Below are 17,367 nucleotides of genomic sequence, written 5' to 3'. Positions count from 1 at the left end.
GAAGCACAGAATCGTCTAGAATGTCATTGTATGCTGTAGCGTAGTGTTAAGATTTGCCTTCACTGGAACTAAGGGGCCTTGCCCAAACCATGAAAAACATACCAAAAGAGAAATTACATGGTTACAGTAGACTAGCCAAGAGGAATGCCCAGTATTTTTTTGAAGCTTTCTTTTTGCAGACTATCAACAGCAGCTAGCATATTGCTAGTATGTTCACTATTGGAGGTTAACTTTTGCAAATCACTTTCCCTAAAAGAAATACGCTCAGTGAGACATCAGTACTGCTCGAGAAGTTGCGTGGTGGCGCATGAATGACCAGCCAATCAGATTTCTCAAATACAAATAGCATGACATTTACGCGCGTAGTCTTCAATGGTAGACTGCGACAGAGCAGGTAAATGTTGAACTGGAATGCAAAAAGGCACTGAAAAGTCACTGGCCCAAGAGTTACTGGCCCAGTGACTGACGATATCCACTGGCCCAACGTGATTTAGTGGCCCCGGGCCAGCGGGCCATCGTTACTGTCGGACCCAGCGCGTGAAATGAAATAAATGAATATGCCATTAAACAATAGGCTGTGTGGATTTCAACTCATCCTTAACACATTATATGGGATGTGCAAATTCATGCGCTCTTCCTCTGTGTAGAAATTTGACTGCAACCACAGCTCGCACACACACCCAGGTACCGAGAGGCGGGACTGACAGCAGACGGTCAAACCATCCGTGTTTCCCTGTCATCGCTCACTTTGTGACTGACAGGCGCCTGTCCTATCAATAGATTGGACGATATGCATATTCCAGCATTCTAGCAGCAATGGGCTCAGCAGACTTCTTTTTCTGACTAGCCTAGTAAATTTAAGTGGAAAAAAGTACCCGGTTGAAAAATACTCTGTAATCGGCTGTATAGCCGACAGCCGACACTAGTGTAAAATACTGCTAATCCCTATTCCCTTATGATAGAAAGAGAGGGTGTGAAAAGGAAGGTGATTTTTAGACTGAAGAAGAAAGAGACGAGAAAAGGAAAGAGATCCAGAGCGAAAGGGTGTGTGTAACAGAGATTGATTGGGTACTTGTTAAAAGGTGATGTGTGTAAAACCGAAGTGAGAAAAAGGTTAGGCACAAACAGCAACCCTGATAATCAACCCATATTGGCCTTCAATAGAACATCTACCAACATCTAGCACACAGCAATTACAATCAAGGCCGATTTTACACATCATTGTCTCGAGCATTAATTGATATGGGGGGGTTAGGGGAGCATTTAACTCTAGAGCAGGGGTATTCAACTCTTACGCTACGAGGTCCAGAGCCTGCTGGTTTTCTGTTCTACCTGATAATTCATTGCACCCACCTGGTGTCCCAGGTTTAAAACAATGAAAAAACACTCTGGAACTAGCGTCGAGATCCAGAGTTGAGTTTGAGGGCTCTAGATTAGAGCAATGAATATACATGGCATAAACAAAGTACGTGCATTTGTGCTAAAATGCATCAAACTGGACACAGCTCATTCCCCTCAATTAACCCTGCCTTGCCTCAGCCCTGACCGACAGATGACTTCATGATTAGAATTGAATTAAACTACATCGTCTCTCCCTCTGCCTAATGTGTCGTGGAGAACACTTCCCTTGTTATTTTATTTCCTCCACTCTCTTCTCTCATCTGTCCTTCACTCTCTCTTCTCCCTTTCTCCTCCACCTTATCCTCCCTCCTCCCTTCCTCTCCCTCCCTCCCTCCTTTCCTCTCCCTCCCTCCCTCCCTCCTCTCCCTCCCTTCCTCTCCCTCCCTCCCCCTCCCTCCCTCCCTCCCTCCCTCCTTTCCTCTCCCTCCCTCCCTCCCCCTCCCTCCCTCCCTCCCTCCCTCCTCCTTCCTCTCCCTCCCTCCCTCCCTCCCTCCTTTCCTCTCCCTCCCTCCCTCCCCCCTTTCCTCTCCCTCCCTCCCTCCATCCCTCCTATCAGATGTTATGGGAACAGTAGTTCTCCCGCTAGAGGGCAATATTGTACTCAGGGGCCTTTAGTGTATTAAATCAGTGGTTCCCAACCAGGGGTCCTAACCTGGGGTACTTGGCCTATCCATAGGGGGTACTTGAGAAGACTCATGAGACCATAGGCTTACTGGTCAAATGCACATGAGGGGGAACTTCCGGGGAACTCTGGGCCAGAGCAAAATTCAGAAAAGGGTTGGGAACCACTGTTAGATTATCAGCTCTCGGCCCGCCCAAGGCTCTCTCTCCTGGGGTGTGTGTGTGTGTCCAAGGGTACTGCTAATGGCTTTCTGTTTTGTCTACATCTGGAGATGCATGTCTGTGGTACCCTCTTTCTTTCTCTCAATTATAGGCTTGTTAAAAATGACAACATCTCTCCTTCCATTCATGATATCGGCCCAACCGAGGGTTTCCATTTTCTATCCCTCTTTTTCTGCTCTCCATTCTAAGCCCCAGAAACATCCTGAGGTCCCACGTTATCCCTGACCCTCTTAGCTAGAGCTGACATTGCTCTCTCCCAGAACTTCTTAGGGCATTTGAATATGGACACCCAGCGGTGTCCTGTTACGTTCTCTCTCTTTTCTTGTGACTCATGGCTTTATCCGGTGCTGCATGACATTCTCTCTACATGTTCATCTGTACGGGTTATTGCTGGTCCTGGTGGTAATCCTCATGGTCAATCTCTATGCTGTGATCTCCTACGTGTTCCCATTACCCCATTGAACTGAGATATCACCAAGGTACATGTTTAAACATGTGAAATAAATGAGCATTATAGCATTTTCTTTCCAAACAAATGACTGCTAAACAGCAGCAGACTACGTCACGATAAAGATAATAGAATTGCATTGAGTGTGTGTGTGTGTGTGTTGGTGTGCGTAAGTGTCAGTGGTCGCAAAGTATAGATTGCCGCGGTCTTTCCTCAGTGGCATTAGGGTATGTTGTTAGACAGTGGCTAGAGAGGACGCCGTAATGAGAGAAACATCACATACTGGAAGAAATAATACGCTACTGAAAACATTAGGATATTCATCCTACAGGATGAATCGCGTTTCATTTTCTGCTCCCCATTAAATAAGAGAGGCAATGCAAAACCGCCACCTGTCATCCTTCCTCAATTGCACATGCCGACCCTCGTGACGCTGGCTGCCGACAGTTTTCTTCCTACCTGATTAAAGAGATAAAGTCCAGACAGGCTCGACTTATTTTTAGGAAACTCTCTGAATGGACAGAGATAATTAGCGAACTCATACATGCGCACCCACCCACCTAAAAGGACCCATTAATCAAAGCCGCCTGCAGCGCATCTTGCTCAAATCACATTTCTCCTTTCTCAGGAAAAAAAAGGGGGGAAAAGTATTAAAAACCTCGTCTTTGCTTCAAATCCTTTCTATAGGATATCAACAACTAGTCGACACTATAGGATAATGCCAAATCAATGTAGCCTATCACATAAATTGACAAGGAAAGTGGAGGGGACATATGGAGACAGCTGTGATATAGGCCTAGGCTACTGTATATGAAGATGACATTTTTATTTTATTTATTTATTTATCTTATTTCACCTTTATTTAACCAGGTAGGCAAGTTGAGAACAAGTTCTCATTTACAATTGCGACCTGGCCAAGATAAAGCAAAGCAGTTCGACACATACAACGACACAGAGTTACACATGGAGTAAAACAAACATACAGTCAATAATACAGTATAAACAAGTCTATATACAATGTGAGCAAATTAGGTGAGAAGGGAGGTAAAGGCAAAAAAGGACATGGTGGCAAAGTAAATACAATATAGCAAGTAAAACACTGGAATGGTAGTTTTGCAATGGAAGAATGTGCAAAGTAGAAATAAAAATAATGGGGTGCAAAGGAGCAAAATAAATTAAATAATTAAACACAGTTGGGAAAGAGGTAGTTGTTTGGGCTAAATTATAGGTGGGCTATGTACAGGTGCAGTAATCTGTAAGATGCTCTGACAGTTGGTGCTTAAAGCTAGTGAGGGAGATAAGTGTTTCCAGTTTCAGAGATTTTTGTAGTTCATTCCAGTCATTGGCAGCAGAGAACTGGAAGGAGAGGCGGCCAAAGAAAGAATTGATTTTGGGGGTGAATAGAGAGATATACCTGCTGGAGCGTGTGCTACAGGTGGGAGATGCTATGGTGACCAGCGAGCTGAGATAAGGGGGGACTTTACCTAGCAGGGTCTTGTAGATGACATGGAGCCAGTGGGTTTGGCGACGAGTATGAAGCGAGGGCCAGCCAACGAGAGCGTACAGGTCGCAATGGTGGGTAGTATATGGGGCTTTGGTGACAAAACGGATTGCACTGTGATAGACTGCATCCAATTTGTTGAGTAGGGTATTGGAGGCTATTTTGTAAATGACATCGCCAAAGTCGAGGATTGGTAGGATGGTCAGTTTTACAAGGGTATGTTTGGCAGCATGAGTGAAGGATGCTTTGTTGCGAAATAGGAAGCCAATTCTAGATTTAACTTTGGATTGGAGATGTTTGATATGGGTCTGGAAGGAGAGTTTACAGTCTAACCAGACACCTAAGTATTTGTAGTTGTCCACGTATTCTAAGTCAGAGCCGTCCAGAGTAGTGATGTTGGACAGGCGGGTAGGTGCAGGTAGCGATCGGTTGAAGAGCATACATTTAGTTTTACTTGTATTTAAGAGCAATTGGAGGCCACGGAAGGAGAGTTGTATGGCATTGAAGCTTGCCTGGAGATTTAGATGCACTACTGTTCCACTGGATGTCATAAGGTGAATGCACCAATTTGTAAGTCGCTCTGGATAAGAGCGTCTGCTAAATGACTTAAATGTAAATGTAAATGTTGTTAACACAGTGTCCATAGAAGGGCCAGAAGTATACAGAATGGTGTCGTCTGCGTAGAGGTGGATCAGAGACTCACCAGCAGCAAGAGCGACCTCATTGATGTATACAGAGAAGAGAGTCGGTCCAAGAATTGAACCCTGTGGCACCCCCATAGAGACCGCCAGAGGTCCGGACAGCAGACCCTCCGATTTGACACACTGAACTCTATCAGAGAAGTAGTTGGTGAACCAGGCGAGGCAATCATTTGAGAAACCAAGGCTGTCGAGTCTGCCGATGAGGATGTGGTGGTTGACAGAGTCGAAAGCCTTGGCCAGATCAATGAATACGGCTGCACAGTAATGTTTCTTATCGATGGCGGTTAAGATATCGTTTAGGACCTTGAGCGTGGCTGAGGTGCACCCATGACCAGCTCTGAAACCAGATTGCTTAGCAGAGAAGGTATGGTGAGATTCGAAATGGTCGGTAATCTGTTTGTTGACTTGGCTTTCGAAGACCTTAGAAAGGCATGGTAGGATAGATATAGGTCTGTAGCAGTTTGGGTCAAGAGTGTCCCCCCCTTTGAAGAGGGGGATGACCACAGCTGCTTTCCAATCTTTGGGAATCTCAGACGACACAAAGAGAGGTTGAACAGGCTAGTAATAGGGGTGGCAACAATTTCGGCAGATAATTTTAGAAAGAAAGGGTCCAGATTGTCTAGCCCGGCTGATTTGTAGGGGTCCAGATTTTTCAGCTCTTTCAGAACTCCAGCTGAATGGATTTGGGAGAAAGAGAAATGGGGAAGGCTTGGGCGAGTTGCTGTTGGGGGTGCAGTGCTGTTGACCGGGGTAGGAGTAGCCAGGTGGAAAGCATGGCCAGCCGTAGAAAAATGCTTATTGAAATTCTCAATTATGGTGGATTTATCAGTGGTGACAGTGTTTCCTATCTTCAGTGCAGTGGGCAGCTGGGAGGAGGTGTTCTTATTCTCCATGGACTTTACAGTGTCCCAGAACTTTTTTGAGTTAGTGTTGCAGGAAGCAAATTTCTGCTTGAAAAAGCAAGCCTTGGCTTTTCTAACTGCCTGTGTATAACGGTTTCTAGCTTCCCTGAACAGCTGCATATCACGGGGGCTGTTCGATGCTAATGCAGAATGCCATAGGATGTTTTTGTGTTGGTTAAGGGCAGTCAGGTCTGGGGAGAACCAAGGGCTATATCTGTTCCTGGTTCTACATTTCTTGAATGGGGCATGTTTATTTAAGATGGTTAGGAAGGCATTTAAAAAAAAATATCCAGGCATCCTCTACTGACGGGATGAGCTCAATATCCTTCCAGGATACCCCGGCCAGGTCGATTAGAAAGGCCTGCTCGCTGAAGTGTATCAGGGAGCGTTTTACAGTGATGAGTGGAGGTCGTTTCACCGCTGACCCATTACGGATGCAGGCAATGAGGCAGTGATCGCTGAGATCTTGGTTGAAAACAGCAGAGGTGTATTTAGAGGGCAAGTTGGTTAGGATGATATCTATGAGGGTGCCCGTGTTTAAGGCTTTGGGGAGGTACCTGGTAGGTTAATTGATAATTTGTGTGAGGTTGAGGGCATCAAGTTTAGATTGTAGGATGGCTGGGGTGTTAAGCATGTTCCAGTTTAGGTCGCCTAGCAGCACAAGCTCTGAAGATAGATGGGGGGCAATCAGTTCACATATGGTGTCCAGAGCACAGCTGGGGGCAGAGGGTGGTCTATAGCAGGCGGCAACGGTGAGAGACTTGTTTTTAGAGAGGTGGATTTTTAAAAGTAGAAGTTCAAATTGTTTGGGTACAGACCTGGATAGTAGGACAGAACTCTGCAGGCTATCTTTGCAGTAGATTGCAACACCGCCAAATTGACAACCATTAGAGAATAGCAACACATGCACGCAGCATGTCCATATTCTATCTGCTGTTGACACATTTTTGTGAACCAACGGATGGTACTGTTGGCACCAGGCCTACATTTTAATCTGTGCAATCACTTATTGACAAGGGTAGCCTAAACTCTGGTGGATATTTCACCGCTCCCTCCTTTGTAATTGATGCATCTCCTCTGGCAACTCACCTCTCTCTTAAACAGGTAGCCTATGCTATATATAGACAATAAACAGCAATATACAGTACCAGTCCAAAACTTGGACACACCTACTCATTCAAGGGTTTTTCTTTATTTGTACTATTTTCTACATTGTAGAACAATAACAAAGACATCAAAACATACGGGAAAAAAGTGTTAAATAAGTCTAAACATATTTTATACTTGAGATTCTTCAAAGTAGCCACCCTTTGCCTTGATGACAGCTTTGCACTCTTGGCATTCTCTCAACTAGTTTCACCTGGAATGCTTCACCAACAGTCTTAAAGGAGTTCCCACATATGCTGAGCACTTGTTGGCTTTTCCTTCACTCTGCGGTCCAACTCATCCCAAACCATCTCAATAGGGTTGAGGTCAGGGAGATTGTGGAGGCCAGGTCATTGGATGCAGCACCATCACTCTCCTTCTAGGTCAAATAACCTTTACACAGCCTGGAGGTGTGACCTGGGTCATTGTTCTGTTGAAAAACAAATGATAGTCCCACTAAGAGCAAACCCGATGGGATGGTGTATTGCTGCAGAATGCTGTGGTAGCCATGCTGGTTAAGTGTGCCTTGAATTCTAAATAAATCACAGACAGTGTCACCAGAAATACACCCCCACAACATCACACCTCCTCCTCCATTATTCATGGTGGGAACCACACATGCGGAGATCATCCGTTCACCTACTCTGCGTCTCACAAAGACACGGCGTTTGGAACCAAAAATCTCAAATTTGGACTCATCAGACCAAAGGACCGATTTCCAGAGGTCTAAAGTCCATTGCTTGTGTTTCTTTACCTAAGCAAACCAAGTAGTGGTTTCTTTGCAACAATTCGACCATGAAGGCCTGATTCACGCAGTCTCCTCTGAACAGTTGATGTATCTATTAGTTGAACTCTGTGAAGCATTTATTTGGGCTGAAATCTGAGGTGCAGTTAACTCTAATGAACTTATCCTCTGCAGAGGTAACTCTGGGTCTTCCTTTCCTGTGGCGGTCCTCATGAAAGCCAGTTTCATCATAACGCTTGATGTTTATTGTGCACTTAAAAGAAACTTTCAAAGTTCTTGAAATTTTACAGATTGACTGACTTTTATGTCTTAAAGTAATGATGGACTGTCATTTTCTTTGCATATTTGAGCTGTTCTTGACATAATATGGACTTGGTATTTTATCAAATAGGGTTATCTTCTGTATAGCACCCCTACCTTGTCACAACACAACGGGTTGGCTCAAATGCATTGAGGAAAGAAATTCCACAAATTAACATGGCACACCTGTTAATTGAAATGCATTCCAGGTGACTACCTCATGATGCTGGTTGAGAGAATGCCAAGAGTGTGCAAAGCTGTCATCAAGGCAAAGAATATAAAATATAAAATCTATTTTGATTTGTTTAACACTTTCTTGGTTACTACATGATTCCATATGTGTTATTTCATAGTTTATGTCTTCACTATTATTTCTACAATGCAGAAAATAGTCAAAATAAAGAAAAACTGTTGAATGAATAGTTGTGTCCAAACCTTTGACTGGTTCTGTAGTTTGAAACCTAGAACTTTTCGAGGAGAGAAGCGTCGATTGATCCACTTGTTTGCTGAACAGATATAAAATAGGCGACAGTGTTGGCAATGAACTGTCGTGGAAGTTTGAAAGGTGAGAGCGACGTGAAGCTATGGTATGATGTGATCATACTGGATAAATGGATACATTGCTGCATTGCAAAAAAACAGGCAGAGAGAATTTCATTAATTTATTCATTCACACAACGAACCCACAGACCTGTCGGTGGCAGTGCGTGGACTGTCGGTGGCAGTGCGTGGACTGTCAGTGATAGTGTGTGGACTGTCAGTGGCAGTGTGTGGACTGTCAGTGGCAGTGCGTGGACTGTCAGTGGCAGTGCGTGGACTGTCGGTAGCAGTGCGTGGACTGTCGGTGGCAGTGCGTGGACTGTCAGTGGTAGTGCGTGGACTGTCAGTGGCAGTGTGTGGACTGTCAGTGGCAGTGCGTGGACTGTCAGTGGTAGTGCGTGGACTGTCGGTGGCAGTGCGTGGACTGTCGGTGGCAGTGTGTGGACTGTCGGTGGCAGTGTGTGGACTGTCAGTGGCAGTGTGTGGACTGTCAGTGGCAGTGCGTGGACTGTCAGTGGCAGTGTGTGGACTGTCAGTGGCAGTGCGTGGACTGTCAGTGGTAGTGCGTGGACTGTCGGTGGCAGTGCGTGGACTGTCGGTGGCAGTGTGTGGACTGTCAGTGGCAGTGTGTGGACTGTCAGTGGCAGTGTGTGGACAGTCAGTGGTAATGCGTGGACTGTCAGTGGTAATGCGTGGACTGTCAGTGGCAGTGCGTGGACTGTCAGTGGCAGTGTGTGGACTGTCAGTGGCAGTGTGTGTGGACTGTCAGTGGCAGTGTGTGGACTGTCAGTGGTAATGCGTGGACTGTCAGTGGTAATGCGTGGACTGTCAGTGGCAGTGTGTGGACTGTCAGTGGCAGTGTGTGGACAGTCAGTGGCAGTGTGTGGACTGTCAGTGGTAATGCGTGGACTGTCAGTGGCAGTGCGTGGACTGTCAGTGGCAGTGCGTGGACTGTCAGTGGCAGTGTGTGGACTGTCAGTGGTAATGCGTGGACTGTCAGTGGTAATGCGTGGACTGTCAGTGGCAGTGTGTGGACTGTCAGTGGCAGTGTGTGGACTGTCAGTGGCAGTGTGTGGACTGTCAGTGGCAGTGTGTGGACTGTCAGTGGTAATGCGTGGACTGTCAGTGGTAATGCGTGGACTGTCAGTGGCAGTGCGTGGACTGTCAGTGGCAGTGTGTGGACTGTCAGTGGCAGTGTGTGGACTGTCAGTGGCAGTGTGTGGACTGTCAGTGGCAGTGTGTGGACTGTCAGTGGTAATGCGTGGACTGTCAGTGGTAATGCGTGGACTGTCAGTGGCAGTGCGTGGACTGTCAGTGGCAGTGTGTGGACTGTCAGTGGCAGTGCGTGGACTGTCAGTGGCAGTGTGTGGACTGTCAGTGGTAATGCGTGGACTATCAGTGGTAGGCTATACCCTGTATTTTCTGTAGCATTAAAAAGATTCTGCTGATGTTTCCAGTCATATAAAATGTAATAGGCTAGAAATTACATGTAATGTGTTTATACAGACGTAAGGCCAAATTTTTGCTGGGCAAAGAAAGGAGATGAAACGTTTCTCTATTTGCCATTAAAGGCATTGGAATTGTTCCATGCATCTCTCTCACATAGTAGGGTAGGCTACATACACATACACAATAAATCAATATTTTGCTAAGTTTTATATAGGACTATATACAGTTACTTCACACAAATATTTTCATTAATTAAGTGCCTGGGTTTGTAGCCATGAAAAATGAAAAACGCAGACTGTGCCCCAATGATCTCTGTCGGAGCCCACGGGTCCTGCGGTGTTGCATCCCTCTACCCCTGTGCAATGGCCAAGTTACCTCACAGCTACCCCCAGTGAAAAATTCCTGATTGCCGCCGCTGAGCAGGACTGTGGTTGTAAGAGGCAGGCTGAACGATTGGCTCATTGGTGATGGTGTGTTAAGACAAGAAATACTCAGCTATCGAACATCCCCAAATTAGCCTTTTTCTATATCCGTGCTGAGGTTGCGTGATCACCTCAGCATTGACAGGACAGAGAAACCCGACATGTTCACATGCGAACAAAAGAAAAGACAACAAAGAAATGAATAAAACTCATAATGACATGAGATGAATAAAGATAGGAGCTAGGACTGAAATAGGTGCTGGAGGCCTATTCATTTCTGGGACTGGTAGGCTACTGTTTATATGGGCAAGAGCTCCACAATACTTTTGAGCTAATATTCTATATGAGGACAATGAGCTCAGTAGAAAATTTGAGGTGCTGGTCGGCTACTCAGCTCCGGTGACCTCCTGCCCAAGTCAAACACAGGATATAAATGATAAAGCTATGTCACAGGCAATTGATACATTAAAAGGGGGATACATCTGGGGAAGAAAATAAAGGGCCTCATTGCCAAAATCCAGAAGTATCCATTTTACAAAAGGAGGGTTGCTGAAAAAACTATTCACACAAGGAAACAACTAGGCCTATTTTAGAAATAGGCCTACAGCTACACAGTAGCCTAATGGTGGCTGGCCGACAGGGGTGGAAAAAGTACCCAACTGTCATACTTGAGTAAAAGTAAAGATACCTTAATAGAAAATGGCTCAAGTAAAAGTAAGTCACCCAGTAAAATTTGAGTAAAAGTCTAAAACTATTTGGTTTAAAATATACTTAAGTATCAAAAGTTTAAATCAATTAAAATTCCTTATATTAAGCAAGCCAGATGGCACTATTTTCTTTTCTTTTTTTTAATTTACGGAAAGCCACGGGCACACTCCAACATTCAGATATCATTTACAAACGAAGCATGTGTGTTTAGTGAGTCCGCCAGATCAGAGGCAATAGGGATGACCAGGGATGTTCGGTTGATAAGTGTGTGAATTTGACTATTTTCCTGTCCTGCAAGACATTCAAAATGTAACGAGTACTTTTGGATGTCAAGGAAAATGTATGTAGTAAAAAGTACAAGATTTTCTTAAGGAATGTAGTGAAGTAAAAGTAGTCAAAAATATAAATAGTAAAATAAAGTACCAATAAGTGGTACTTTAAAGTATTTTTACTTTACACCAGCGCTCGCTGCAAATCAACTAGCCTCATCTTAAAAAAAAAGAAGAGACAATTGATTAGATTACTCCGCCAATAAAAAAATAAATACAGAATGTACATGTAAATGTACATGTAGCTCTGAAGCTAACATCAGTTCACTAACGTTACTCTAGAACTTTATTTGCGATAGCAAACCATAACGCAAAATGTGCTAATTTCAAAGCTGATTGTTTTTCCCTTGCCGAGACGAACCGCCCAAGCCCAACTGTCTGGCTGCGCGAGTGGAGACAGGAGACAGGAGACAGCGCATATTATTTTCTAAAAGAAGACAATAGACTACTTAAATGAAAATGTTGTTGATCAGTAGGCCTAAATGGTCCCAAATGAAAAGGGAAACAGATTGTCATCTGCAGCCCCAAAGACCACTGGAATCAGCCAAAACGATCTCAACATCTCAATGGATGAACACACTCCTATTGAAGATGCATCCACCTGTATTGTGAGTAGGCCTAGGCTACATCTTGATTTACCCAGTTTATGAAGAGATTGACCATTCAAATAAATGATAACCATTATGTTGTTATGTAGTTCAATTGTTAAAGACCAAGTCAAATTGATTGTATGGTTGTATAATGTATTTGTTACTGCATACATGGTTGTCTCTGGGAAAAAGTCTCAAAATGTTCAAATTGAATTCTATTTATTATTGTCATAACATATCGGTCTCTTTGACCTCCAAAAATTGATATCGGACGTGAAAAAAACTAAAATCGGTCGTTCTCTAAATCAGTAGTTTCATTAGGATTCATTTAGGCCTTAATAATCACTTGCGATACAGCGAGGCCACTGTGCCTGACATTTAAACACGAGGTTAGCCAACACCCCAGGCACTGTCACAACCAGCCCTGCTGTGTGTGTGTGTGTGTGTTTGAGACCGTGTGAGAGTATGAAAGTGTGTGTGTCTGTGTGTGAGAGAGATGAATTTGACAACCTGACCTTTTGGTATGATTGCTGTAACACTCATTATGAGACAAACTTAAGGACAAGAGGATGTGTCACTCCAAAATAACTTAGAAATAATTTAAATAAGCAATAAAGCCCAAGGGGGTGTGGTATATGGCAAATATACACAACGTGTATATTGCACAACGTGGAGTGCTTGGATACAGTCCATATACCACAAAACCCCAAGGTGCCTTATTACTATTTAAACAGGTTACCACCGTAATTAGAACAGTAAACAAGCTATTTTGTGTCATACCCGTGGTATATTGTCTGATATACCACAGCTTTCAGCCAATCAGCATCCAGGGCTTGAACGTCCCAGTTTATAATAAGTAACAACTAACTAGTAATAACTCATTTAGAGAGAGGTTGGTCAGGATGTACTGTACTGGTGGATTGCTGCTAAAAACTGCCTAATAATGGATTTAGCCCTTAATTCTTACCTTGTGTGGAAGGAACAGAGAGTTGACTGTTGCTAGCAGACTGGAGGTGTCCGGTGCATCCCTCTGACCACAGATTACTATCTAGAGAGGAGGGAAGAGAGAAAGAGAGAGGAGAGAGAGAGAGAGAGAGAGAGAGAGAGAGAGAGAGGGAGAGAGAGAGAGAGAGAGGAGAGAGAGAGAGAGAGAGAGAGAGAGAGAGAGAGAGAGAGAGGGAGAGAGAGAGAGAGAGGAGAGAAGGAAGAGAGAGAGAGAGAGAGAGAGAGAGAGAGAGAGGAGGAGAGAAGGAAGAGAGAGAGAGAGAGAGAGAGAGAGAGAGAGAGATAGTTTGCTTTACCAGCACCAGGTTGTTTTCTAGCTTCTTTTTAAACATGGAGCCAATGTTTTCAGCACTTTTATTTCCATGACTGATCAAAACTCGTTTTCTCATGGCTCGAATCGCTATAAAATCACAGTATAGAATCGCAACACATATCGTGTCGGCAACCTCAGTTTTGTGATAATACCATATCATGTGGTCCCTTGCAATTACCAGCCTTACTTCTCATGACCTCTGACCTCACGCTACACAGCTAACTCTTAGCAGTCTACCAACACATGAGTGTTGAGAGAGAGAGAGAGAGAGAGAGAGAGAGAGGAGAGAGGGGGGGAGAGAGAGGGAAGAGAGAGAGGTTCAGGATAAACCAAATTACAACACAGTCAAAACAAAACTATATTGCTTATTGGGAAACACAAACACAAGCACAAAGCAAAATGCAGTGCTATCTGGCCTTAAATCGACAGTACACCGTGGCTAAATATTTGACCATCAAAACCTTAGAAAAACCTTGACAAAGTACAGGCTCAGTGAGCACAGCCTTGCCATTGAGAAGGGTAGACACAGGAAAACCTGGCCCCCTGTAGAGGAAAGGCTGTGCAACCACTGCACAACAGCAGAACCTGAGACAGAGCTGCATTTCCTGACAAAATGTCAAAAATATAAAACAATTAGAGAGTGTAATTTTCCCAAATTTGAAACCCTTATTCAAGGTCATTCAAGGAGAACATTAAAGGGAGAAGGAATTAATGAATGATGAAGAAAATATACTAAGACAGAGAAAGACTGAGTGACCGAGCAATAAAGAGGTATAGGACAGAGAGGATTAGAAGAGAGAGAGAGAGAAAAAGAGAGAGAGAAAAGAGAGAAGGATCAGAGAGAGGCAAGAGCTAGAGGTCAGAGTGGTGGTTGTAGCAGTAACGAGAGAGGAGAAGGTGTGTTCGGGGCTCGGCTAACCTTGTCTGATCCCTAGCTTGTTATCATCAGCCCCCTATCTGACTTATACACACACACACACACACACAGCTTGTTATCTCCGCCCCCTCGGTGACTTCTCCTCCGCAGGTGAAATATGATGGACAGAAGACTTCCAATGTTCTTGCCTTCTTTTCTTTCTCTCCCTAAATGTTTTTTTCATCTCCTTTGTTAGCACAAATATCCAGCCGTATGGTAAAAGTTCTGTTTGTTCCACTCCAAACTATGCAACTTTTGAGTTGGTGTGCGTGTGTGTTTGTGTGGACCGTACAGTTTGTGTTACCTGTTTGAGTGTGTAGTGGTTAGCCATCAGGCCCCTGACCATCTCTGGCAGGGCTATGGGGACTCTGGTCAGCCGGTCAGAGAAGGCAGCCAGTAGCTGTTGTGACCGCTGTGACCAGTCCTTACGACCAGTGTAGTGGGACAGGCGCAGTAGGTTCAAGGCAGACACAGAATTCGCACTGGGCTCTGCACCATCCTGGTCTGAGAGAAACAGAGAGACGTAAAAGACACTCATTTCATATGTTGGGTGAAAGATCAAAAAGTGTGTACTGTTTTGAATTCAGACTCAGAGCCAACTTCAACTTTTTCAAATGAAATAGATCTTTGACAAGTGACTCCTGCAGTAAGAGAAAAAGCGCCTCTACATACGTTTGCTGGGGAGAACATTTGTTCTGATTATGCCTGAGCGTGCCTGTATGTGTGCGTGCGTATGCATGTGCATCAATGTGTGTCAGATGTGACTTGAAATGACTGACAGGTGACCTCGTGACTCAGTCCTGTTAAGTGATTGGTGTTTATCTCCTTTTGGTGGCCAATGAGATCACAGCGCTGCTCTTCTCATTAGTGATGGGCGGAGACAATTGATTTTTTTGATAGTTACATATCAGGATAATATTTTTTATGATACATCGTATCAACAATATTGCAATATCATTTTTGCAGTAGTTTGCTTTACCAGCACCAGGTTGTTTTCTAGCTTCTTTTTAAACATGGAGCCAATGTTTTCAGCACTTTTATTTCCATGACTGATCAAAACTTGTTTTCTCATGGCTCGAATCGCTATAAAATCACAGTATAGAATCGCAACACATATCGTGTCGGCAACCTCAGTTTTGTGATAATACCATATCATGTGGTCCCTTGCAATTACCAGCCTTACTTCTCATGACCTCTGACCTCACGCTACACAGCTAACTCTTAGCAGTCTACCAACACATGAGTGTGCGCGAATGTCTGTCTGTGTGTGTGTGGGGGGGGGTGATGGGTGATGACTAACACAAGCCATCCGCTTTTGATTCAGACAGACAAATAGGAGATGGCTTCTGACAAACACACACACGCGCACATGCGTGAGGCTATAGTCCACTAAATAATTGTATACATTTACTGTGATCCCCAAGGCAGGAGGCCTATGCACACAGTCATGCATAACCACATAGGGTTCACTAAATCGTTTTTCATATCTCTCCTCACCCTGAGCCCCATGGCAGAAATCATACCCACACGGAACAGTGGATTGAGATGAAACACACACATACACAGCAAAGAGTGGTGGAACGGGGTGAGACACACACAGCTTTGGGTCGGGAATGTAAAATACACAGTGGCACTGGACTGTAGGGCAATCCATCTTCCTGTGACAGAAACACACACACACACACACACACACACACACACACACACACACACACACAGATTTGTAGCATCACTAATGGAGCTGAATTCAACACATTGCGAGCAACATAATGGTCCCGTCAATCCTCAGAGATGAGAAAAGGCCTCGCACGTCTGGTCTAATCACACACACAGGCACCACACACGACACACATGACACACATGCATTTAAAATGTGGAGTCGCGCACACACACAGGCACACCAACACAAGTCAGTTTTAATCTGTCAACAGGCTAAAACAAAAATAATTATCATCTTTTTAGCTTTCTTATTTTCCATTTTACTTTTTTTCTCTACCTTGGTATGTCTTGTCAGAGCCATTTGCACAATGGCATCAGCCAAGAGGCAAGGTGGTGTGTTTGTGCAAGTGTTTGTGCTATTGTCAGCCTGTCTGTCTGTCTGCTTGTGTGTATGTGCACTTGTTTTCCTACCTAAGTACCTCAATGTCCTAACAATTCACCCGAATGTCCTGACAAGGTAGGAAAACTTTCATTTTTTTTTAAAAGTCAGGACTTTTTCATGTCCTGAATTTGTTAAAATGCTATTTTAAGCTATAAGTGGCGCACAATTGGCCCAGCGTCATCCGGGTTAGGGGAGGGTTTGGCCGGCTGGGATGTCCTTGTCCCATCACTCTCTAGCAACTCCTTGTGGCGCGGCGGGCGCCTGCACGTTGACTTCCGACGCCAGTTGTACGGTGTTTTGTCCGACACATTGGCGCAGCCGGCTTCCGGGTTAAAAGAGAAGTGTGTCGAGAAGCAGTGCGGTTTGGCAGGGTCGTGTTTTGGAGGACGCATGGCTCTCGACCTTCGGCTCTCTCGAGTCCGTACGGGAGTTTCAGCGATGGGACAAGGCTGTAACTACCAATTGGATATCACGAAATTGGGGAGGGAAAAAAAAGGCTAAAAAGTAACCTCCCCCCAAAGAAATTCTAAAAATAAATAAATACAATTTTAAAAAGTCCATAATTGTTACGAAAATAAAGTTGTGTGTGTTCAATTACTGGAGATTGGAGCTGTGCCATTTAGAAATAAGACCTGGTGCTCTTACAAACATTTACTTTTTTCTCCAGGACAGAAAAACATCTCCTGGCAAACATGACATATTGAGTGGGTATTGATAAATCACAGAAAAATGGATATTGAAGAGCCATTCTTCATGACTTTTCTACACAACATCATTGAGAAAGAAACTCACCCTGTTTGAGTCGCAGCAGTACGGTGGGATCTGTGGGGTCGCTGCAGTAGTAGCCCCCTCCCTCTGCGTCCCAGAAGAGGAGGTCCTGTCGGTCCTGTAGCTCCTCCCCCCAGCGGAGCCACTCTGGCTGCAGCGTGGCCTCGTACAGGTCCAGCAGTCCACAGATAACATACGCATAGTCGTCCAGGAAACCAGCAATGGGTGACACGCTGAGA

The 17,367-nt window shown here is 44.5% G+C and overlaps 1 protein-coding gene across 2 annotated transcripts in view; it reads right to left on the bottom strand.

The window, feature by feature from the left end:
* The window catches only part of spata20 (spermatogenesis associated 20), a 69,222-nt gene that overhangs the window by 21,408 nt on the left and 30,447 nt on the right, over positions 1-17,367 (bottom strand). The window contains exons 12-15 of one of the 2 annotated variants that reach the window (XM_029684839.2): positions 17,153-17,361; positions 14,564-14,763; positions 13,531-13,576; positions 12,991-13,073 (exon numbers count right to left, since the gene is read on the bottom strand). In XM_029684839.2, the coding sequence (XP_029540699.1) occupies positions 13,562-13,576; positions 14,564-14,763; positions 17,153-17,361 (424 nt within the window). In that variant the 3' untranslated portion in view covers positions 12,991-13,073; positions 13,531-13,561. Of the gene's footprint in view, positions 1-12,990; positions 13,074-13,530; positions 13,577-14,563; positions 14,764-17,152; positions 17,362-17,367 lie in introns of those variants that run through there. The other variant, XM_029684838.2, reaches the window with a different exon arrangement.

The sequence above is a fragment of the Oncorhynchus nerka genome, linkage group LG16 (genome assembly GCF_034236695.1).
Source record: "Oncorhynchus nerka isolate Pitt River linkage group LG16, Oner_Uvic_2.0, whole genome shotgun sequence".
Lineage (NCBI taxonomy): Eukaryota > Metazoa > Chordata > Actinopteri > Salmoniformes > Salmonidae > Oncorhynchus > Oncorhynchus nerka.
This window is presented reverse-complemented; position numbering and strand designations above follow the sequence as displayed.